The sequence below is a fragment of the Rousettus aegyptiacus genome, unplaced genomic scaffold (assembly GCF_014176215.1).
Source record: "Rousettus aegyptiacus isolate mRouAeg1 unplaced genomic scaffold, mRouAeg1.p scaffold_m13_p_3, whole genome shotgun sequence".
Taxonomy (NCBI): domain Eukaryota; kingdom Metazoa; phylum Chordata; class Mammalia; order Chiroptera; family Pteropodidae; genus Rousettus; species Rousettus aegyptiacus.
The window spans coordinates 125,494,027-125,520,436 of NW_023416306.1; the positions used below are offsets into that span (position 1 = coordinate 125,494,027).

At 34.1% G+C, this 26,410-nt stretch overlaps 1 protein-coding gene across 5 annotated transcripts in view; it reads right to left on the reverse strand.

Annotated features, from left to right (window-relative positions):
* The window catches only part of NEDD4 (NEDD4 E3 ubiquitin protein ligase), a 95,338-nt gene that overhangs the window by 32,709 nt on the left and 36,219 nt on the right, over positions 1-26,410 (reverse strand). For 2 of the 5 annotated variants that reach the window (XM_036238497.1, XM_036238498.1), the window contains exon 1: positions 19,662-21,872. The exons of 1 other annotated variant lie outside the window; for it this stretch is intronic. In XM_036238497.1, the coding sequence (XP_036094390.1) occupies positions 19,662-21,206 (1,545 nt within the window). In that variant the 5' untranslated portion in view covers positions 21,207-21,872. Of the gene's footprint in view, positions 1-19,661; positions 21,877-26,410 lie in introns of those variants that run through there. 2 more of the 5 variants (XR_001598542.2, XM_016158367.2) reach the window with 2 other exon arrangements.

Here is a 26,410-nt window from a genome sequence, read left to right on the forward strand (position 1 = left end):
ATAAAATGGAAAAAATTAGCAATCGAAAAAGAGCTCTTGAAAATTAAAAATATAACTTAAATTAAAAGTTTAAGATAAAGTTAAAAAATTTTTCATAGAAAGTAAAATTAAACAAAATTTCTAAAATTTCTAAAAGGCTACAGGATTTCTAAAATAAGAAAATGAAAAGATACATTTAAAAAGTGAACATCTAAAAAATAAGCATTCTGGAAAGAAAAAAGGAAAGGGAGGAAATGATCAAAGAGTCATTTAAGAAACTTTCCTTGATTTCAAGGAAATGAATTTTGAGAATGAAAATCCCCACTGAATATTAGGCAAAATGCATGGGGGGGGGGGGAAGACCCACAGCAAGGCACCCATTGTGACATTTCAGAGCACTAGAAGTAAAATTCTAAATGTTTTGAGGGACACCAAACATATCATACCCAAAACTGAAAGACAAGAGACATATTGACTCCAGAATTGCGAAAGAAAAATATTTGCTACATAGAATTCTATACCCAGTCAAACTATCCCTTTCACTAACGAAGGTAGAATAAAGATATTTTCAGATATTGGTATTCTTAGAAAGGTAATGAAGGATATAATTCAGCAAAATGAGTGAATATACTATGGTAGGGGCAGATGTAGGGGATCAAAACAGGAGAGAAGCAAAGAGTATTTCCAGAATGATGGGAAAGGGAACTCATAGAATAATAGTAGTGTAAGACCCACAGAATAATCGGTGCTTACTAGAGTGAGAATATATATACCTGTAAGAGAGATGCTTCTAGAAGAATAGAAATAATCATATCTACATAATAGGGTTTTGTGAGAATTAAATGAGATTACATATACACACACACAGCACTTTATAGTGCTTTGCATAATACTCAGCACACAGTAAGCATTCAATAAATCTTAGCTATTATATTTGAAATGCTAGTTCTATAATAAACACCCTGCTCCCTTTCCTCTGGATCAGACTGAAGAAATTTCAAACAGGTACATACAATAAAAGGAGCATGGCTGGAATCTGAAGTCGAGCAAATTAGCTTAGTTTAGTGCCATATTCCTATTCAAGAACATGAGCTGAAAATAGTTTTTGAAATGTAGATGTTAGCTTTTATTTACACTTTCAAGGCTGTGCTGTGTTACGTTTTTTTTTTTTTTTATTCCTATATTTATTGCAAGTAGCTGTTATACTCCATAAATGTGATCTTCAAAAGCTTTAGGCAAGGAAGTAAAATACAACAAAATATAGTAAAATCTCAACCAGAATGACTAAGGAATAAAATATTTCGGTTTGTTGAATTATCTAACTTAGGTTTAGGCTTAACCAGATAAAGAAATAAAACACTTTCTTTCAGGTTCAGTCTTATTGAATAGCCTTGCCCTTAGTAAACTGAACTAGTAAATGAACATTTTTTTGATGATTCATAACCTTGTAGTGCTTCAAAAACATGGCCGTGATAAAAGATCTTTTGAGTAACAGGTATAAATAGAGTTTCTCAACTTGGATACTACTGACAATTTTAGTCCGATAACCTCTTTGTTCTGAGGGCTGTCCCATGCATTAAGGATGTTTAGCAACATCCCTGGACTCTACCCACTAGATGTCAGCAGCACTCCTCCTCCAGTTGTGACAACCAAAAATGTCCCTTGGCACTGCCAAATGTCCCCTGGGTGGCAAAATTGTTCCTCGTTGAGAACCACTGGTAAAGAAGGTCTAAATAGAATGTCTAAACCAGTTAGCAAAAGACTCCCTCTTTGCCTTTTAAAAATAACACCTTTACTGAGATATAAGTCACATAGTATGCCATTTAACTACTTCAAGTGGACAGTCAATTTTAGAACATTTTCATCACTCCTAAAAGAAAACCCATACCTATCAGCAGTCAATTCCCATTTCTTTCTTCTCTCTTCAGCCTGAGGCAACCACCAATCTACTTTCTGTCTCTATGGATTTACTTATTCTGAACATTTCATATAAATGGAATCATATAATATGTAGTCCTTTATGACTGGCTTCTTTCACTTACCATAATGTTTTCAAGGTTCATTCATGTAGCAAGTATCAGTACTTCATTTCTTTTTTTTTTTTTATTGCCAAATATTACACTGTAGGTATATACCACATTTTATTTAACCATTTGTCAGCCAATTGGCCTTGAGGCTGTTTTCATTTCTTGACTATTATAAATAATACTGCTATAAACATTCGAGTACAAGTTTTTGTGCCAACATGTTTTCATTTCTCTTGGGTATATACTTAGGAGTGGAATTGTTGGGTCATATGGCAATTGTTTAATCTTTAGAGGAATTGCCAGACTTTCCAAAGTGGCTTCACCATTTTACATTCCCACCAGCACTGTACAATTTCAATTTCTCTATATCCTTGTCAACATTAATTACTACCTGTTTTTTTGATACAGCCTTCCTAGTGGGCTATGTATCTCACTGTGGCTTTCTTTGCATTTCTTTAATGGCAATGATGTTGAATAAATCTTTTCAGGTGCTTATTGTGCTCCATATTTCTTAAAAACTCAACTTATAAATCTCCCTAGAGATTCAGTCTCTATTGCAGAGGCAGTGCCTGGTCATTGCAAAACAGAAAGAAAACATTTCATCCCATATATTGCTCCAGACATTGTTCATTGATTGCATTTCATGAACAAAAGTATAGAACAAAAATCCCATGTAATGAAAATTTCCTTGTCTCAAGTAATGTAGATACATAAAAATATATTTTAAAAATTTCTTGCAACACATCATCCTTACATCTTCCTTCTATGAAACAAATGCTCTGAAATAAGTTTAACTTCTACTTAAAGTGAAATGATCCCAAAGAACTGTATATTTCTAATATTAGAATGAATAAAATTTCCAAACTAAAAGTCAATATGCCTGGTCTGAGGAGATGGAGATAATAAAACTAGGAACTATCCTGGAATGTCTGAGACATATGGTTGCTATAAATATGAACAATTAGAGGTTCGAAATTTTTCCATTTACGAAGAAACAGTAAGTTTTAAATTCATTCCTATGAAAGCAAGTCAGTCTGTGATGTTCATTATTGTTTTTCTAGCCAACCAATTGTTCCAAATTCTGAATATCAAGCATTTCTTTGCAAGAGTTATTTCCTACATTTGAACTGCATGCCGCTTATTTCATAAAGCAACTTTGGATTTGGTAAAATATAAGTAATTCAAGAATGCCCAAAAGTCTTAGAAAGAATTAAGAACAGCAAGTGGTTTTAAACTGTAGTGGGCACAGCTTAGTCAGTCAATAATACTTTTTCTAATATTTTAAAGATATGAATTTCAGTTTCTTAAAACAAGTTTTAGAATATGAAAAGAGGAAAAAATCCAAATTGCTTTTTTTTGCAAAACTTCAATTAGGACTATAGATGGCTCTAAGTTTAGAAGGACAAACTGTTATGAATTTTGATGAGCCAGAATAGCGGCTAAATGTTCTGCTTTAAGAGAATCCAATGTTACAAAAAAAAATCAGAATTTTAAAAACAGATAAGTCAAAGTGTCATAACTTTAAAGAATACTCGGCTTTAAAAAAATGTTTCCATTAAATCTGAGTTACAAATAATTTCCCAGAGTAAGTCTATAGTATAAAGCAAATATTAAAGGAAGAATCACTTCCTCATAACCAGAGCCAGAAAACATAGCCCAAATTTTCTGCTGTAATATCCAACTCTTCATTTTATTCATGCTTTTTAATCAGTAAAAATGGATTTTATACATGAATGTTAAATACAGTATAGTTTCAGTTGTCAGACTTAGCTATTGGCACTTTTGTAATCGAGATGATTTTTAAAGTATTTTAAAAACATAGGATACACATATATACACTAGGTACAAAATTAAAAGGAAAAAAGCGTTTCTAGCCTCTAGCGATCTTCCATTCACTGTTCCTCCGAAAGGCACAAGCAGTCCTATTTCTGTTTGGATATATATCCTTTCAGGTTTTTCTTGGACATACTGTTATGTAGCTTGCTTTTTTCTCCTTCAACAATATCTCTAGGACCTTCCAATATTGGTCCACACAGAGATGCTTTACCTCTTTAATGGTTGAATAGTATGCCATTGTATGGAATACCAAAATTTATTTAGTTCCTATTGATAGACATTTAGGTTGTTTCTAATCTTCTGTCATTACAAACAACGCCTCAATGGATAAACCTGTATTTATCATTTGGCATATATACCCAAGGTAATTTTTATTTTGTGTAATAATAGGGACTATAGTAAACTAATCTGAACTCATCTGAAATGGAAACAGATCTCGATGACTGACTGGATGTTACAGAAGTAAACAGTGTCCTGAGTAATCCAAAAAGCACATATATGTTTCAAAGATAAAATCGAGATCAAAAATTCAAGAAAAGAAGTTTGCATTTGAATTAATATCTGAGTAAGTGCCAATAACTACTGTCTCTACACAGCTATATTCAAATTCTCTTATGTGCAAATGCCATGATTCTTCCGTAATAGATCACGAATTCTAAACAAAACAAAACAAAACAAAGAATTGGGGCAAGTAGTAAAAAGACCCCAAAAAGCAATAAATTCATAGCTATAAAAATGTCCAAGCCATTGTTAATCATATTATTTAAATTAAGTCAAGAAAGCAAGAGATATTTAGGAGATCATAAAAGACTAAGTAGAGTTAAAAGCTCTGGAGTGGTGAGGCTAAAAGTGAAATTATCTGAAAACCTCTTTGTGTAAGTAGAATTTATACCCTCATTCTATTTATGAGTTAAGAGGTTAAATGTTTTCTTGATTTGAAACACGAAAAGTCAATGTTTTGACAGAGGATATTAGCACATGTGAATCTCTGAGAAAAATAAGCAGAACTTATATGAATGGACTCATTTATACTATTTTTAAAAATAAGGAACCACATATTTTCTGCTACCAAAATTTTATAAAAGCTATTATTTTTAATGAACAGCCTTCCTCTCAAAATCCATACTACATGGATTCATACTATCTCCTAGACATTATAATAGAAAAAAGAATTATGAAAACTATTCTGAATTTAGCTTAGCTATTTTCCAATGTATGTAAATCGTAAGCAAAATTTCATTTACATAGCTTCTACCTTCTTACTTATATACAGACTCACTCTATACTATGACTTGTTTATTTTAAACATTTTTTTAGAAGTTCATGATTTATTGATTCAATCTTTTTAGCTGAGGGGAAAAGGGTGTTAGCCAAATACACAGTATAATCTGATCTATGCTATAAAATCATAGTGCTATGGAAACCGGATGTCTTTGCTTAAAACAAACATTCAACGTCCCAAGCTTGTGATTTGCTCAGCCAGCCAGGCTGTCTGGTAGATTTACCTATGAGACACAAACTGTACTTGTTCTTTGACAATAGCTTTATACTGCTTGAAAATTTAGGTACATGCCAACTACAGTCCTTAGCAACCTTCGCATTTTATTTTATTTATTTATTTTAAATTAAGTTTATTGGAGTAACATTGGTTAATACAATTATATAATTTTAAAGGGATTTTTACCTAAGGGATGGGGATGGGGACGGGGTCAGGACAAAACCTCTGTCTAAATCAATTTCGGTTTGAGTTCTCTGAATTTCAGTTTCTTTGGAGGTCTCCCCTTTATAATCATCACAAACTTGTGCAAACCGACGATTTACTTTGATAAATTCCTCTATCTTTATATGCTTTAAAGTTAAGTTTATAATTTACTGTAAGGATTTTCAAATATAAACCATATTTTTAATATGCTACAGAAGAGAAGGAATCTGAAGCAGATGAGAATAATAGGAATCAGGTTGTGCTGTAACAAACACAAATAGGATTTAATTATTTTAAAAATTAAAATGAAATATATCCAACGTACTTTAGAAGTAATTTGTATTGTATACCCCTAAACTAGAGGACTATAAAAGTTAGAAGAAAGTTTTGCATTTATTACAATTTTCCTGCCCCCTCAAAAAAGGGGAGAGGCTCATGAACTTTTCTCACTGTTTCAAATTTCTATTGCTAAACAAAGGAAAATAACAAGAGTACTAGTGTATAGAGTTATAATTTAACCAGGAAATACTCACAGCTAGATAATTGATAAAAGGGATAAGGCTCTTCCTTGCAGAGAGAAAAATATTCATTCTTGATTGAAAATAGAGATATACTCAGTGTCTGAGTGCCACTTAATTATGATGCTACTTTTATTTTCTTTCTAGGAATGTCTACCAAGATACCAGAGAAAGAAAAAGGTAAACTTTTGAAGTGACTGAAGTTAATGTTCTCTGGGGAATCACATCTGTAGTCTAATGAGAACCTAATATAGTAGATGGCTGCCACTGCTGAGAAAGATACAGTGACTTTAATTCTAAGAAACCACAGAGCTATGTAAAGTCTCAGATATTTAATTTAAAAACAAGTAAGTGTGAGATGAACTAAAACCATCATTTAAAAATGGATAAACAAAAGTTGTGGCAGCTGAGGAAGTAGAGGCTTCTGCTCTCAACCTAATCTAGAATTTCAGAATATTTAGGTTAGTCCACTCAAATGGTTTTCAAACTGCAGTGTGTGTCAGAATCATCTGGAGGGCGTCTTAAAAACAGATCACTGGGCCTCACTCCCAGAATTTCTGATTCAGTCTGGAATGGAGCCTGAAAATTTACAGTTCTTACTAGTTCTCAGGTGATATTCATGCATCTGATCCAGTAGTCACACCTTGAGAACCACATCTCTATTCAATCCTTGGAGAAAACCATAAAGAGTAAGCAGTGATTGATAATAGCTGAAAATGGGTGAATGAGGTATCTAAATTTATCTATTTGTATCCTGCCAGAAGCAGTGCCAAATGGACTTGGTCTTTTTAAGATAATACACAATGTAAATTAAGACAGTTAAAGATAACAGGAGAACAGAATCGCTCTAAAAGAAACAAAAGGAGTTCGGTATCTATGTATTTGCATTACTTTCTAGCTTAAGTTGTAAAAATAGAAACATATATTCTAATTATGGCAGTCCTCTTCAAAACTTTTGAAGGCTCGCTAGTGCATAAACATCATTTCCCGAGTGTGTTCCGAGGAGTAATAAATTTACTGGATACCAAGTGAGTTTAAAGGTGGCCATATATTCGAGAACATTTGGTTAAACGAAGTTTAAAAGTTTATTTTGTTTAGGAACTTAACTTTACTAGTGTTCATTGTAACATTTTAAGAAATACAGTATGTGGCATTATACAAATTTATCTGTCAATGGGATGGGTTTTATATAAGTTATCTTACAGACTGGTGAGGAACACATTTCAAAAGTATTGGTCCAGAGAAAGAACTACAAATTCCTTAGCATTGGATTCTAGGCCCTCCACATTTGTTTTTCCAATTTTACCTTATAGCCTTATCTATTAAAATAAGCCTCCTCAAAAGAGTACTATGCCTTTGCTCTCAAATTCACTTCTGCTTCCAAGAAAGTTTCTTTTTCTCTCTGCCTGTGTAAATCCTATCCAGTTATGAGGCCCACCTCAATGTTATTTTAATGAAAATTTTCTTGATGAGACTAAATTGCTAATTTCCCCCTCTGTAATTCTACTTCGATTGTATCCTTTAACATCTGTGTTACAGTTCTCTTCTACTCTAATGAGACTATAAATTCTGTGAGGTCAGCAAATGTTAGTGTTTGGCTTCTACAGCCAGGCTCTATACTAAGTGTGGGAGAATGTTCCTGATATCATGGAGTGTACAGTCCTGCCTGGTTGACAAACATGTACATATAATTAAAGTGTGTGTAAAACTGAAGGAAAGTACAGAATTCTATGGATACATATAGGAGAAAGGTTAAGAAAAACTTTTATTCTTTGTTATATCCCAGTGATCCCTGCCTTTATGGATATTTAATACCTAGTGATAAATTCTAAACTATTAGCTTTTTTCTTAAAATGAAACAGCCTGACCTACTAGAAAATTATAGTATCTTTATATTGATTTGTTAAAACTAGCTATTTAGACCCAAGGAAGTACTCTATGATGTGGAAAGAACTTACCAGGAAGAAAATAATAATAGTTCTAGCATTCTAAAACCAAATCAGCAATGTGACAGGAAGTAGTACAATATCAAAAGAAGATGGTTATCATATTTCCCTTGCTAGACTCAAGCCTGCTTGCCCATTTCAAGATGGTCAGTATGTTGAACAGTGTTGGAGAAATAATAGAAAGGGTTAAATGAGCTGCTCCCCTCCCTGCAATCAGACAGCCTTCTTGAACCTGGACTTGAATTTAGCTCCCTGTCACGAATGTGACAGCCTGGTAACATCCAGGCTCCAGTCTGTTTTATTGATTCCCTGGCCATGTCTCTCACCGTTTTGACTATGGCTCCTGTTCCTCGATCACGTACTGGCTTTCCCGCCCCAGGGGCTGAACTGTATTTTCTTGAGTTGCAAGAGGCTATGTTCGTTACACAGAAGTGGTGCAAGCTTTTTCCTGCACTTCTCTCCAGGCGTCTCCATCTGTTCCTGACCTTTTCTGCCCTCTAGTGACCATGAGCCACTCTCTCATCCTTGCTTGGCACATGTAATCCATACTTGGAATCTGCACATCGTTGATAATACATCCATTAGAGGTGAAGTCCACAACTCACATAGGCTTAGATGCAGACTAAACTACTCCATTTATTAGTTTAAATATAATCTAAGCATAGTTAATGGGAACATAGTTAATGGGAAGGTTAAAAATAATTCCTAAATTTTGCTATATTGTTCAGGGCCTAGCAACAACTTGCACATAATAGGTCATTATTTAGCTCATTGTTAGGTTAATTGCTAAATTAACTGCTTCATATTCCGGTTTAATCCTCTTTAAAGGTAATTAAATCTGAAGTTTATAAACCATTGAACTTTATACTAAATATGTTTCTTCAGTGTCTTGAACAGCAGCTAGTATTAGTGGGCCTGGAGAACACTGCTGATGAATCAAAGATTTCAATACACAAACTATTTTAATAAGCTGATCCTCTTGCAAACTCCCTTGCTTTGTGAGCAAGCATCCCTGAAGCTACAATCATTTCAACTCTCCAATCCTTCTGTAATTAACACCAAACTATTTTATATATATTCTTTGCCTTCCTTGCTTAGACCGCCCCATCAAAAGTTGGGACAATGTCTTCTACTCTTTTGTATTTTACAACAAAAGACATTTAAAAAGCAAAATCTGCTTGTTGCAGTTTCAATAGTATTTTCCCTAATCATCGACAAATAGTAATAAGCACAAAGGGTGCACAGTCATTGGCAAATACATTAGAAGATTTACGTCAGCAAAATGAGCTCACTGGGAGAAGACCCAAGGGACTAGCCAAAGAATACCTCTAAATAACAAACAAAATCATTATCAACTGATTCCCAGAGTGGTCTTTCTGTTTTTTTCTTTCTTCCCTTCTTTTTTTATAAACCTTAGTACAAGACTACTTTTGTAGCAGTAGAATGAAATGTTTTCTTTAACAATTTTTACTTTTTGAAATGATCTTTTGTTTAAAAAAAATTTTCAGAAATAGAAACTGATTACTCTTATAATCTGATTACCTGATTATGTGATCAATATAGGTTCAGCTTATATCTATAAATGGTTTTTAAAGTTTCTCCCAGGGTTGAAGACTCATAATTTTTACTGAAGAATGTAATGTATCAATGAAAATGGGTGAAAAAATGGTGGGCATGTAGGTTAGTTGTTTAAGAAAACAAGTACTAAAAGGATTCTTTTAAAGCCAAATTTTGCTTGTTTAAACAGCAAGACAGGTACCACTGGAGAAAAATAAGGCCATTGAACATGGCTCCACTCCTTCAGCCACCACAGCTACCAAGCACTGTACCAGTAGGCGCCTCCCTCAATACGCTGGAGCACTGTCAAAGTTACAGGGGTATCAGTGCTTTGCAGCTCATATGTACTGTTCTAGAGGAACCACGGCCAATAGAACCTTCTGTAATAATGGGATATTCTGTGCTGCCCAATGTGGCCACTAATCACTTGTGGCCACTGAGCCCTTAAAATATGTCTAGAGCAAATGAGCTTCAGAGTTTTAAATATGATTTGATTTAAATTAATTAAACTCTCAATAGCCACATGTGGTTACTGGCTCCTGTACTGGACAGGTGGTGCTCTAGAAAATTTTTTAGTAAAACAATACTTTCTGGTTTTAAGATTTTATTTTTAGTTCTTGCCTGGGGATTCAGATAAGTCCTCGAGCTGACTGTTTTCCCCACTACACATATAGGATTAAGAGTTTAAAATACAAATATCGAGATTTTCTCCAACTTAAAAAAATTGTAATTGAGGTTTCAAGTTCTAGGGACAGTGAGCAACCAATATTACACTCCATTAGAAGACCATTATGGCCTCCTCTTCCTTCTTGTTCTATACCCAAACCCATTTTTAATAGGTCTGTCATCTTCCTTAGAGTGACAGGCATGCATATTTACATTTAAATGTACTGCCAAGAACATAAAAGGTTTTGAAATACGTTAAGGAAACCACATAGTCTACAGAATGTTCAATTTATTCTTTCTAGGAGTATCTCCATTTCTAGAATATACACAATGCATTTCAGACAACAGGTATGAAAATCAAGCCCCGCACTGTAAATTAATTAAATCAGACCTTAAGAATTTGGTAAGTACTTTTAAGGTTTGTTTTATCTGAATTAACTCAGTTTCAGAACCTTCTTTCTTTATAGAAAGAAATCACCTTCATTTCTAATATATCACTAACCATGGCTATAAAACATAACTAGGCAATCACTTTAAGTTTCTTCTCTGGAGAAACTGACCTCTGAGAAAAAACCTATAGATTCTGAGTAAAGGTCTCCTAGCAATGAAGCCTGCCAGTTGAAAGGCCCATGCAATTACAGTCTCCAGATCACTTCATGGTGACACATGGTCAAATATGGACAGAGTTCACTAGATACCTGAAGAAAAATGTCTAATAACAAGAAACAAACAATAACAACAAAGTGACTCACAACAACCAGAGACAATGTAGGATCCATAACAAAACTCAAATAAAAAAAGAAAAAAAATAACCTAAAGTAAAAAACTTTCAGAAAAATAAGAGATTGTAATTTATAAAGTAAGAATAAATATAGGGAATCATCAGAAAATTAGATAAAATTTTAAAAATTAAAATAACCAAAATTCTAAAATTAAAGAGAAGGGGAAACTTGGAGAAAATCTTCCAGAATAGGATAAGGAGGCAAAGAGAAAACAGGAGAGAATAGTAAATTATAAAGTCAATCCAAGAGGTGCAAACTTTGGCTAATAGGAATTCTAGGAAGAGAGAACCCTTCAAAGAAATAGCACTTGATTATTTACATAGGCACATGTGTTATCTTGATGAAAATTAAAATTGGTTAAAAATTACATAGGTAATCACATATCTCAAAGCTTAGGTGCTCACCTCTCTGAAATTGGAATATGGATATTATTATATATTATACTGTATTGTACTCTGGTTGTTTGAATGGCTTATGTCATCTTCTCATCTAAATTATAAACTCTTCGATGCCAGGAATAATATTTGCCACTTACAGCAGAGACATATTCTATTTCTGATAAATACTTGTTAAACTCATTTGCTTTGAAGATGACTTGGGTTTCCATTAAGCTCTATGACTATTTCAGAGGGTTCAGTCTTTCAGCCTTGGTACAAAAGGTAAAGGTCATTCTTAGCTAAAACAGTTACTTGAAACTCTAAGAACAACTGAGAATCCAGTTCTTCTACTAAGTCTAAAATGAAGTCTTTTTATTAAATAGTGATAAATTTAAAGCTAGTCAAATGCCCTTTGTTTAAATACTCTTAAAAGTTTTGGTCCATTCAATCTTCTTTTTTAGAAAACTTGATCTGAGCCTCTATCCAGACACATAGTTCTACAGTACCAGTTAGTGGAATATGTAGGCTATGAATCAGACTCCACTGTGGAAACTAATCCTTGAGTCACGATCATAATATTCCATTGGCATCCACCCCAGGGGACAAGGTATTCATTTAAGAGTGCCACTCTTTTACCCAAAGGATGAAGCATCAAGCAGCTCCCACTCACCATTACAGTCATCACTTAAACATCCTAGCTTGGTTTATCTGTTTGTGCAAGGCCATCTGGTTACCCTCATCTATAAGGACTCTACAGTCATCTCTACCCCATTCCAAAGGGTCCCTGGGCTTCGTTCTTTAATTTAATAAAATATTTATTATCTACTTTTAACTAGGCACTGTTCTAAATTCTGAGGACATAGCAGTGAATAAGACAAAAAGTCCCTGATTTAAGAAATGACATTCTAGTAAATAAGAGCCCAGAAAAGATTATCCATTTGCTCAACCCCTTTTCTAGTTTTCTTTCTCTGATCAATTCTAGGACAAATACATTTGCCTGTTTAATTGCCTGCCTATCTATTTCTATCTTCCCATCTTTAATATTTTTCTTGCTATGCTTCTTTTTTCTCACTTCTTACCTGAAATGTTTAATATTGTATGAGGCTCCCTGAAATTAGGCTAAGCCATTTGTAGCCACAAAGACTACAAACACCTTGCCACCAATAAGATTCCTTAAACTACCTGAATGGAAGAAAAGTTCTTAAGATTTTATAATATTTATTTATACTAGAAAAGTATCAAGTATCATACAATTTTAAGAAGCACTAAAGTTATATATGAAGGATTTTTAAACTTTTTCCTTATAGAGCTATCAAAAGGACAGTTCATAACTAAGCATTGATTATAAACAGTGTTTCAGTTTATTACATAAGCCAATGTAAGACTTAAACTTTCTTAGTATTACCCTACCTGGTACTGCTAGAGGAAAGTAGATTCAAAAGATTGAAAATGTTCACAAAGAGGAAGATAGATGATATTGCTTGAATAAGCCAGATTAATGAAGAAAAACATAACATTTAATTGTGTATTTTTCAAAAATTTATGCTGTGAGGAGAAAAAATATAGGCAACAATTTAAAAAACCGGAATAACAGTCATAATAAATTCAAGAGATTTAAGTAGAACCGCATGCCTTATAGACCAATATTTTTAAGTTCCTAAACGAAACTAAAATGTTTCATAAAATGTATTGGTTAGAATTCTGGAGGAGTCATATTGAAGTTCTTATATGAGGCAGGTAGGCAACCTTGCTCAAAATGTTTCTTGGTCCAAACAATCTCTTCTAGAGTACATGATCTCGACCAATAACTAGTCTAAATGCCTAAGTGAATTTAAAACTTTGCAAATTTTTTGGCTCTGGGCACAGTATACCTACGGCTCTTCTTTATGTAAAAGTGGGAGGAGAACTCACTGGATATTTCAACTATGAAATGTATTGCCGTTGTCATGAAGGAATGGTTTTAAACCTTGCTTCTCAGCCTGTGTTTGGGGAAATAGTCGCATTGGTAGGATCTGGGACTCTCAGGCCCCACCACAGACCTGCTGAACCAGAATCTGCATTTAACAACAGACAACTTAATAAGCCATTCTCTAGTTACAATCGTTAAAGCATTAGAAGGCAAGCATACCAACAAAAATTTGAGAGAAAAAGAAAAGAAAAAAAGGAAGTAGTCCTAGATAACATTATTTTAGCTATATCATAAAATGTTATACTCTCAGCTGTTGTAAGGGGGACAAAAGATTAAAATTTTGTTAAAAATATTTCTTTATTTAATGAACAACTGAATTTAAAGACATTGTCTGCTGTACTACCAATAGCCTTGACGTAAATTTCTTTTAGCTTAGTAATATTTCCTTGTTAAGGTAAAGCATAAAATGTTTTAGTGTTAAGGTTTTGTAATATAGCTAAGTCAAGAGAAGGCCTGCTTTCCCCCACCCCAAGATACTCTAGAGCCTAAATAGAGAAGTTATGAATGCTCTTGGTCAAGGTGTTCTTTATTGTGACTTGTCCATGAATTGAGCTACAAGGTAAACAGTCATGCTAGCTGCTCGCCCTCCTAAGTTCTTAGATCTGCTCTAGTTACATCTAAGCAGTTTAGTTAAATCTCAGTGAAGGTAAACTTGCTTTTTAACAACTGCTCCCATGCTGACAGCCTTCCAAATATAATCCCCAAAATATCTCACTGAATTGGGATAGATCTGTTCAGCTCTTGTTTTGAGAGGCTTTCTTACACTTCTAAGTGTCTGTCTTCATCTGACCAGTCTTCCAATCTCACACATGGGCAAACAAAGAATTCTGAACCACAGACTGGAGCAACGCTTCAGGTATTTCCTGGACTACATCACTGGTTCCCTTTCTCAACACTCATGTACTCCTTCTGCTAACTATCCTCCTGACCTCAACACATTGGCTGGTCACACCCAGGGACTTGGCCAAACCTCTCCTCCCTAAATCAGCTCCTGGCCCTGGCTTCTCCTGGTCTATCTCATTCTAACATCCCCCAAAATATAAAGGGAGAGTGATTTTTAGAAGGGCGAGGCCTCACAATAGCTAGCACATGGTGGGTACCATATCCTGGAAAAAGCCAGTGACAGGAAGACAGAGGGGCCTATTCTCCACGTAGTTTCTAGGAATAGGCCTTAAACCCTGACTTGTTTTCTACATGGAAGCTCTGTTTTTGTTTTGTCCTATTTTTGGGGGTCAGGAGGAGATTGAGAAAGAGTAATGCTGTTCAAAATGAGATGCGACTATAGATAGGCCATTCTCAAGTTTTCACTTCTAATTTTGTTTTTGCCATTTCACATTACTGAATCTCCATTCGGTTCTCACTATACGTATGCACTTATTCTATAGTTCTAAGATGGAAGAACCGAGAGGTAGAGTCTTTTTTTCCCCTAGAAAATAACTGCGATGTTCTTGTAGACAGAGAATCTGTCTTATGCATCTTATATCCACCTAATACTATACCTTCTATATAGCATTTACTAAATATATACCTTGCATGCACTATCTCATGCCTATTTTATGACATTTAACAAGCAATCTATGCTCACTGTTTTGCTTCCTTGCCTATTTCATTCATACTTCAACCAGGCTTTTACACCACTCTCTAGAGACTACTCCTGCAAAAGTCACCCAGGCCCTCCTAACTGCCACATTCATTGGATACATAAATTCATGAATTCCTCTTCCCTTGAATTTTCCCTTCCATTGACTTCCATGCCTCCATGGTTCCCTGGTCTGTCTGACCCTCCAGTGGCTTTCTTATACTCTCCTCCTTATCTTTTCTTCTACCATCTCCTCAAAGTTGGTGGTCCCAGAATTCTGATTTATTTCCACTTCGCCCACCACCCATCTCACTTTCATGCTTTCTAGTTCATCTTTACCTAAGGCTTTGATTGTACTCATAACTCCCAAGCTACATTTCTAGCTCTCATTTCTCTCCTGAGCCCTGGTCCTCTATCTCTAACTGCTCTACTTGACAGCAGTACTACCAGGGCAGCTGCTGGTAATAATGCATGGTTTCTTCTTCACTCTCCCAATCTGACCCCTTTCCCTGAATTCCCTGTCTTAGTTCATGACATCGCCATTCACCCAATAATCTAAGAAAACTTTGATTCTTTTATAAATCCATGGTGTCATAAAAAAAAATTACCATCTAATAATGTAAAAATAAGCATGTTACACTCTCAAATAAAGACTTCTATTGCCTAACCATCGTTTGTTAGCAGAAGACATATTGCTTTCTCTTCAGCATGAGGGACTACGCCCAATGAGACTCCAACCTACTTCTAGTTCATCATCTCCTCCCACATTTCTGGACTCCCTATGATTGAGTCACACTGAACCATTTACAGAGTGATTCTTTCACACAACTAGCCTTGCATGTGCAGCTGCTTCTGCCTAGAGCAATGATTTGCAACAGGGGTCAATTTTGCCCCTAGGGGGCATTCGGCAATTTCTGGAGACATTTTTCAACGGTAACAACTGGGGGAGAGGGGTGCTACTGGGATGTATGTGGTGGATGGAGGTCAGAGATGCTGCTGAATATCCTACAAAGCATAGGATAGCCCCATTCAAGAAAAAGTATCTAGCCCTAAAGGTTAGTAGTGATGAGATGGAGAATCACTGCCCTAGAGTCTCTTCCTTGATTTCTCTACCTGGTGAACTCCAACTCACCTACCAAGACTCAGCTCAAATGTCATCTCCTCTGCAAAGCCTTCCTCTACCCACCAGTTCCTCTTTTCCTGACAAATATTGTCACATCTTTCTCACTTTCTCATATACATCTCTATTTTAGCACATCACACATTAGACTAAAAAATTTTTTTTGTTTACCAGTGTTTACCTATTACTAGAATGGGAGCTCCCCCAAGCAGACACTGCACTTTATTATCTTTAATTTCCAGTGCTTGGGTTAGTGCCTAGTGATTAGTAGAGACTTAAATGTGTGCTAGATGAATGAATTAAGGCACATCTACAGAGAAATACAAAGTATTTCTGAAGCAAACAATTCAACTCCCTGAACCACTCTGAAATTAATATTATAGTTCCTCATTTTTAAGAATATACATATACAAGCATACACTTTTCACTAAATTTCCAAAACTGGTCATTAACATTGTTGCATCACAGTTTGATTGTCAATATTTATAAAATGCAATGCTTTTTATGGGAAAGATTAAGTGCTGTTCAAAATAAACTTAACAAATAAAATAAGGACCAAGAAAATAATGCAACACTAAAATAAGTATATATTTAAGACATTTGTTTTAGGAAGAATAACTAAATAAATTATTGAAATATAAAATCTTGAAATTAGTATTAAAGGCTTTTGAAATAATTGAGACATAGTTCTTTAAAGTTCTGCTAGACTAAGCTTAAGGAATTTACTCACCCAAAATTAAGTAAGAGAAAGTGAACAAAAACTTTTATAATAAAAAGAAAAAAATGTAAAGCCAAACTTTCTGATAAAAACATGCATATATATGGACAATGGAAGACATGTACAAGCTTGGGCAAATGCTAAGGTATTTTAAATAATAGGGTAATGAAATCTCTGAGCATCCTAACAACTTAATATAGGAGATTTAGAAAACAACAGATCAGGAAAAATAAAATAATAACAAACTATTTACAGAGATTTTAGAAATCTGAAGAGTAATTTTTTTAACTGAATTAAAAACTGTCTTAGCTCCTTAACCTCTTCCTTAATCGAGCTGACAAAATATTACACACAATGTTAAAACATCAAATATTTATTTTCAGATCAAAAGTCATTATACAACCTTTACAAAAGTAATATTACCCTTTAAAAAGTATATAGAATAAGCTTATGTCAGTTATTGTTATTTTTGTCAAGTAAATAAATAAAATACACACTACTATGCAGACTACAAAGTCTCATCTTCATTCTAAGTTGTAAACACAGAACAGAACCCTGTGGCAGATACAGGTAAAAGTTCTCACTGGGTTTAAAAAATTAGCCATTAATGAACTGTTGATTATAGAGAGCTAGAAACTGGATACTACACTGCTAGAGACTGGTAGCTAAACACATAAGAAAAGAATGTGTAATCCTCTCAGTGCTTTAGAAACAAGGGTCCCTTCCCAAAGCAGTGATTTAATTTCATGGCTGCTTGGTACAGATAGCTGACATTACTAAATGCTACTCTAATATCAACTTGTTAAATATGAATCCAGACTCAGCATATCAGAATACTTACCCAGACTAACTGGAGTCATGGGAAATATTTTGGGAGCTGTTTATTTATAAATGAGTTACAATGTACTACTATAATTAGATTAATATATAATTATTGATAAACACAGGATTATTTCTAAAACCCTATTATTGTTGCCACTGCTATGTTTAGAAAAAAAACATTAGTCTTTTCCTCTTAAAAGAAGCCCTTGATTTATCACTAATCATTTAGATCTGGTATATGTTGGATTATAGTGATCTGGTTATTATATTGTTTATAATACTTTTATAAAGATTGTTTAATAAACATTAAAAAAGAGAATAATTTAAAGCTCTCCAGCAAATTATATACTTCTGAACTATTTTATAATCCATAATCTACTCCAAAAAGAATCTGCACTAAACTAGGCATTTAGCTGTCACAAAAAAAAAATATTTGTCAGCTCACCTAAGTTTAAATAAAACCAATAAAAGTTTATATTTTTAGCCATGCAAAAGGTATTTAGCCACACTTTATTAAAAAAACATTTAAAACATCATTTTCAAAAACATAAACAATAACAAACTATACTATTACCACAAAATCAACTATTTTAAGGATATTTCTAGGTTAATTATTCCACGCAGATTAATTATTTCATTAAATGTAAAATAAATTTACAAGATGCACATAAATTCAATTAGCAAACTATTAATACGTTTCTTCACAGTATCACCTCATTACTTTCTTTTAGGGGAAAAACAGTTGAATGGATTATAATCTCCTAAAATATGGTTTTTAAATGGTTTTATAAATGGAATTAATAATTCTAAAAGATAGATCAGAATATGAAATTTGATCATTATTCATCCTCGGTAAAGTAGTTGCTTATATTAATATCTGGGCCTTGGGTAACAATGATTGTATTTACCAATTTCAAAAGTGAGAAAACAAACTAGCAATTTCTTATTATTTTATTTACCAACCTACTTGTTCAGAAGTTTTTAAAAAATCTTAAATATAGATATTGAGTGTTATATAAGCACAGATAAACAGATATGTTTTTTCCCCAAAAACTATTTTGTACTGTCATCTAGAATTGGCTTAGTCAGAAAAATTTTTTAATTTCCTGGTATTAAAAATGTTTTAATAGCCTGGCAAGACCTTCCAAACACAGACATTTAAAAAATCTATTTAAGGTCGAAACACTTAACATACTTTGGAAAGGCACACTACATAAAAAACTGTTTTGGTTAAGATTCACTAGAGTTAAATTACTAATATAATAAATCAAAATTAGCAAAATAATAAATTAGTAAGGTAACTAAAAATTATGGGAAATGCCTAGCAATTGAAAACAAATCTAAAAATCTAAAATTTAGATTTTAATATTTTAAAAAGAGTAAGTTACATTTTAGAAGGCTTTCTTAACTGGTAGCTAAAGAAAAATAGGGTGGAAACAAAATTCCTGTGGTTAAGGGTATATACAAATGAAAATGCCATTTATTTTTCCTCTGCTTTAAACTTGCAGCATAATAGTTTTCAACAAGGATCTAATAAATACACACATTTTAGAAAAACATTTTTTCTATGTTCATTTCCAAGAAGATTTTCACATTTTAACATAGGCTTTTTATTATTTAATATTTTAAATAAACATTTATTTCACAATGATTAAGGAGGGGAGAATAACAAATGAGCATTTTTGAAAGTGGGAATAAAATATGGAGTTAGACATTAGAATACCATGCCACTTGAGGGGAGGGAAAAATATATCAAAGCAAAGTGTTAAAAAATAAATTACGTAAAGCTTGTTTTTATGCTACAGAAATGTTTTAAATCATTTAGGAAAGGCTTTTTTTTTATTTTGTTTTGTTTTTAGTGAATATTTTCTATATTGGTAAAATAACAGAGGGAAAAACTAATGGGGATCCCTTAAAAATGTAAAGTTCATGACCACAAAATACTTGCTAGCTAATGACCAAGAAGGTATATAAAGCTGCTAGGTTATAATAAATTTCAACCAAATATTTCACAAAGTTTTTCTAATATAAATTAACATTCACGAAGACCAAAGGAAACTTACCTTACAAGAATGCTTCAAAGGATTAAATAGTTCATTTTTGAAATCTTTGTTGCTGTTTCTTGATAAATTATCAACTTTACCTTCACTTCCAGATGCAAACTTTATGAGTAATTGAGATGGTCCCCCTTTAGAACAATTGTGCTTAATGCTGGATAAACAGGAAACATTTGGATAAGTTCCTCCTAATGAAATACTTCTTTGTAAAATAGCATGAGTCTTGTTCATCTGTAAATTTGGTCTTTCCAACTGTCCACCGATATTTATTTGATAATCTACATTTGGGGATGATGGTAAACACGCAGATGTCTTACGCATAAGCTTCATGTACTCTGAATCAGAATTAAGCTTCATTTCTGACATCTCTGGTTTACAATCACCATTTGCTGCTTCACAATCTAAAGTAGTTGCTTTTTGTTGCGTGAAATGTACTGAAACACAAGAATATCCTTCAGATGACTTTTCAAAGATAGTCTGATTTGGACTATTTGCAATAACAGTTTTCTTTTGAGATGAGCCCTTCCCCTGAAGTGGTCGTACATCTCTTACTTCTACGGGAGCACAGATTGTTTTGGATAACCGAACTCCATTGACAGCTGTTGAAAGAAATCCCTTAGCACTAGTACCATCTTCGTTGTGAGCAATTTCACTAGGAGAAATAATAAACTGGTGCGAGGTTTGATAGGATCCTTTGCTTGGAAGAGTACCTGTACTTGTCGAAGTTGGTGGAGTATTCGAAAGACTCCTAGGAAAAATAACTAAGGATGAGCAACGTTTTAGTGGAATTTTCGAGTTCTTGCTAACGGGCAGTTTCATAATCTCTAGTCCATGTTCCAGGTCATCCTGGACAAAAGGAATTGTACTTGTACTTCTTGGAAAAAAATCACATGGAGTAGTATTCCTGTTTGGCACGCTTCTGTTGGAGGTGCCCTCAGAAGATAAATTTCCACCCAAAAAAGTATCATCAGTTGATGCAAAAGTGTAACTACTGCTGTCACTGTTGGTGTATGAACCTCCACTTGTGATACTTGTGCATGACCCATAATCACTACCGTTGCTGTTGTAAGAACCATTGTCACTGGTTGAAAAGTTACTAAAGCTACCACTGCAAATGGCAGAACTGCTTAAAAAGTTACCATCATTCTCAGCATTCAGTTCATTATCAACCACAGCACTGCTGTAAATGCCGTCCTTCAAGACACAGGTAAATGAAGCATCATCACCATCAGCTAAAACACTGCTAGACTGAAGACATTCACTGTACCTTGTTGGCTGTAGTGAAATCTGTAGGCAGCTGCTCTTTTTATTAACATTTTCAGGTGAAGAAACAGATGATCTCTCCTGAGACTTAACGTTTTCCTTTATTAACGGAGCTAGTGCAGTCTGTCTGGGAGTCAGCTTCATTTGAACAACGTTAGGCTTTGAAATCTGTGCTGGTCTTTTGAAGCACATGTGAACACTGCTATCCAAATCATCTCCGGAGGTTTCTGACAAAGGATAAGTATTGCTTCTTCTGGCTGCAAAGTGCAATCGTAAGCTTTGTGCCATTTGTTCTCATTTCCAAACATGTTAAGGGCTGAAAGTCATAACAAAGATCTCTGTCGGTAGACAGGCTAAAAGCAGCTGCACTGTGTCGAAAGAAAAAATCATTTGTGGTGCCTAAAAGAGCTCTTAAGTAGTAGTCTTTATCCTAAGTAAAACATTAGATACCAGATATTATAGAAAGAAAAAGACGACCCATTCCTGAGAGTGACGTTTCCAAAATGTCTTGAATTGCTTGTAGTCAAAATGCCTTCACTTACAAAGCACTTGATTTCCAGCGACCTTTAAGCTGAGCTCAGCTGCAGCACACTGCCTCAAACACTGCCAACCTTGTTTCAATTATACCTTCTCCAATTTGCATGAATGAGTAACACAAGAACAACAATCTTCCAGCATTTCAAGTTGAAACAGTATTTTTTTTTCACTCCAGCTCTACTAAATGAACATTTAACTATGTGAATCACGGTGCCTATACTTTCTCCAGCAGAGTTTGACCACTAATATTTTTACCCATAGGGATAAAATTACAGGAAGTTGGTAGGAATGAAACCCCGTGTAATTGAGTATCAAATCGAGGATTGAATTTCCAAATAGTAGCCATACTAGGAATCTAGTCAAGTTAGTTACTGTAGAAAGGAATATAAACTGTTAAATTTTAAAAGATAAATTCAAACAGTTATACAATTTGGAAATACTAAAATTGTGGGTGAATTAAAAATTTAGCATTAAACCAAATAGATAAATATTTTAGCTTCCAAAACACTTCTTATACAAAGTGAAAGCTTAAGGATAGAAATACAAAATTAGCCTACTAATACTATTGCAAAAATTGAGTATACATTCAAGAAAAAAGAAAGTTTAAGAGAAGCTGTCACCAGGCATTTCTCCTATAATTTTAAGGCCTTTTCCAGCCAAGTAGTACAGTCTTTAAATGATGCCATTTATATTTTGACTATTAAAACTCTGCCAAGAAATAGGCTAAGCAAACATTCCATTAAAAATATATGCAGATTAGACAGAAAAACTATACCCCAATGTAGTTTGAGCACACAAGATATTTTATTCCACTGTCTCTGCAATTCATTCACTTAAGAGAGTGTTGCGGTAAGTAAAGAAGTCTAAAAAGGATTTAGCACATCAAATAAACATATCTCAATGCCAATTTTGTTCTGAAAAACTCTAAGAGCTCTTTGCTGGCCCCTACTGGTACACTGAAATGATCCATTTAGCTGTTTTATATCTAGAAAGAAATACAAACCATGCTGCATATTTCTTTATATAAACAAAGTACATACTTGTTTACATTTTTGAGTACTAGCACTGCCTTAGAGATGGAATTACTTACTACTGCTGATAAAGCTCCCACAGTAGAGAACAGTAGACTGTTTGTCCTCATAGAGGTTGTGATTTTGTATATATATATTTTTTCTGCTTTGTATTTATTTAACCTTTACTTTATTTTCAGTTTACTAGGTAATAAAAGTTTAATATTTTAATTTCTGTCCCAAATGTCATAGACCAAGGTTGGTACTCTAGTTGAAAGAAACAAATTTATTTTTAAATAATACTCTAGGGTATATTTAAACTCCTTACCTGAATTTTATAGCGGGAACTTCAGTAATAAATATATACTGGCTCATTCATAGGAAAGTAAAAAGTAAAATAGTTCAGTTGTTTACACCACATGGTACTACGCCCAAGTTGTATTTTTCTAAGTAAGGTTTTTTTCTCTAAGTAAAAGCAAATATATAAAATATATACTTGCACTTTGTTTAAAAAGAAAACTCTGTTAAGATTGATCTGTTCTCAATCACAATTTTCTAAACAGTATTTTTAATCAATTAAGACATGACACAATAGAAATATGGAATTAACTAAATTATACTTCTGACTAGAATGAGACAGTACTATGTTTCAGAATGTATGCAATAATTGCAAACTTAGTAATAAAATTATGTTATTTGGTTTTGTATAATCTATCCCCTTCATGATTTTACGAACTTCAGTAAATACTCCCTAATGATGCTTTTTTTTTTTAGAGAAGGAAGTGTCTTAACCTTTTCTCTCTGCCTTCAGATAACTTAAGCTTTCCTTCTTGAATTAAGTTAGGGGTCTGAGAAGTCAAAAAATAGATCACTTCTTATAGGCTAATTAATCAATGAGATCTAACTGTTCATGCCTGTGGCCTACAATGTCCAATTAATAGGCAAAGCTCCTCTAGTGTTAATATAAAATAATGAACCTCAACTAGATAAATGTTTTCTCTTTGGTAAACTTCACTATAAACATCAGTTTCATGTCCCCTAACTAGATCTTAAGCTTCCAGAATGTGAGGGCCATAACTAAACATTTCTTCCAATCCTCCTGAGCCCACACTGGGCACAAAGTAAGCACAAGTAACATCAGAGAGGAGGCTAGCTGGCTGGATGAACAGTCACCGTATTTCCTCTGACTGCCTAATGCTTTCTTTCAGGACTTTTTTAAAAAAGTTGATCCAGCTAATACTTCTAAAGAAATAACAAGAAAGCACTATAGCTGAAAAAGAAGAAATGATACTTGAAAATTTTGCAAAGAGGGCTTCAGCCAAGGAAATGCGAAGTAAGAGAATCCTATGCACTTCCTTGCAGTCCAGTCTGAGTTTAATTCTGGAGGCTGAACAGTTTGCATTGCTGACTCTGGCCTGAGATTGCATGAACTTGGGGCACCTGGGGTAAAACGTAGCCCCTTAGCCAAGCAGATGCCAAAAGAAGAACATTAACCCAAGTGGAGAAGAGCAAGAGTGTGGTAGCAGCCCTCAACTGGGAGGAATCTATGCAAGTCCTACAGAATTTCACAACATTTTGAAATAAAACAGATAACATTTTAGGATTAGATTGAAGCTCAGGATCCCACAGTCTGACCAGTTCGATTATTGATGATCTACACAGAAAATAATTTGATTATCTACATGCTATGAATAAGCTCTAGATAACCCTAATCACTGACTAGAACTTTGAAGGCCAAAGTCCACAGCGATGATAAAATGTATGTGTCAGCTTGGCTGGGTTATTTTGCCCAATTATTTGGTCAAACACGAGTCTAGATGATGCTATGAAGCTATTTTTAGATCAGTAGATTTTGAGTAAAGTAGATTACCTTCACATTGTGGTAGGAGTCCACATAGAAATCCTGCCTGAGTTTCCTTCCAACTTGTTGGCCTGCCCTGCATATTTCAAGCTCAAGACCAATATCAGCTCTTACCTCAGTCTTCAGCCTGCCATAGATTTCAGACTCACCAGCGTCCACAATTTCATGAACCAATTCTTTAAAATCTCTATCTGCCTACCTATCATTTATCTATCTGTCAGTCTCTCTCCTATTGGTTCTGTTTCTCTGGCGAACCCAGACTAATCCAACCACTAAACCTGACAAACACCACATTTCCACCTGGAATGTAGAATGTAGACATCTCCTAAGGCTTTGGAGGCTGGATGTGTGCAGGTCTATCTTAGGTCAGTGATACAGAAGCACTAACTTTGCATTGGTGAGTAGAATTCTTTTAAAGGCACATCATTCTGAAATGTCCCATCACTGTCAACACCACCATTACTATCACCATTACCAAACTATAGTTTATAATCTCAGGTATTAAAATTGGCAAAAAATAAAAAAATTAAAAAATAAAGGAATATAAGCCTACCCTTTCTCAAAACAAATATCACTTATGTTGCAAACATTTTCCAGATGAACAGAAATTATTTCTGCTTAAAATCATATGTGTGCTCTTTGTTGTACATTTCCAAAGAGAACTTGCTAGGAAAAGAATACATTCTTAATTTAGTTGTGAATGCTACAAGAGAATAAAGATAAAATGACATTCACAGCGGGTTAGGCCATGTATTGCTATACAATCAAGCGTGTTATTCTACCAACAGCTATAGTTTCTATCACATCTCAGGCGATCTGTACACTTCAATTACCTGCTAGAACTAGCAACGAACCAGAGGATTAGAATGATGCACACCACCCTGTTCTAGTTATTTCTTTACTAATAAAGTGAGGTTCTTGAGAAAAGCTATGTTGCTAAGGCATAGCAGAGTATCTAACACAGTAGAAAGGCTAAATGGCATACTTTAGTTAACACAAAAAATATGATATCAGAGATCCATAAATGCATGAGTCCATGAATGTTAAATAACACTTTATATTAGATGAAAATTTTTCTGAGTGCTTTCACAGCCATTGCCTGGTTTTATCCTCACAATATATTTATCAAATAGGTAAGGCAAATCTTGTTATCCCCATTTTTTATACATGAGAAAGTATTTTCAGAAGGACTGAATGATTTGCCCAGAGCTCTGAGCTCATGTACCACATCACAGGCAGAACCACAACAGGACTTCCGACCCTTTGGTGTGGGGATCTAGAATGTCCTGATCAATGCATTCTTTTGTTTTGCTTTTAGCTTTAAAGGTTTTTAAAACTTTTATATATCATGTTTATCACTCTGGAAATATCCCGTTGTTAATAAAAGAGGCAATGCTTTTTTTCTTTTGGCATATTATGATGCCCTGCGTAGCACTCTATACATAGTAAATGCTAATGGTATGTTAATGAACCGAACAGAGTATGAGAAATATCAACTGTGGCAATGAAGAGTCACATCTTACTGAAGTTACTGGCAAAAAAAACGACTAGACAACTAAAGTGAAAAGCACAAACATGAGTTCTCTCTCCTTGTGGACAACATGCAAATAACTCACATAAAATAGTTCACCAATGATGCACCTAAGAATCAGGGAGAAATTCACTTCAGTGTCAGGAACAACAAGAGAAATAAAACAGTAATGCCACAACCCAGTAATTCAACCCTAAAACATGAAACCCTAAAAGAGGAAACATAGCGAGAATGGTCATCACTTGATAATAGCAAAAAACTGGAAGCAACACTAATACCTATTAAGAAGGATAAATATATAAATTAAAATATTATGGTATTTGCAGATGGAGAAAAACCATGCATCACTGAAAATGTGTTATTGTGGAGCAATCTCACAAATATAACATTTTTGGTTTAACCAAAAAGCATGTCACAGAGAAATGTATTCGGAATCGTCTTATTTTAATAAATTGAAAAATATGCAAAAGGAAACTGTTTTTTTAGGGATATATATCTACATGATAAAAATATTTTTAAAAACAAAGAAACAATAAACACAATATTTAGGACA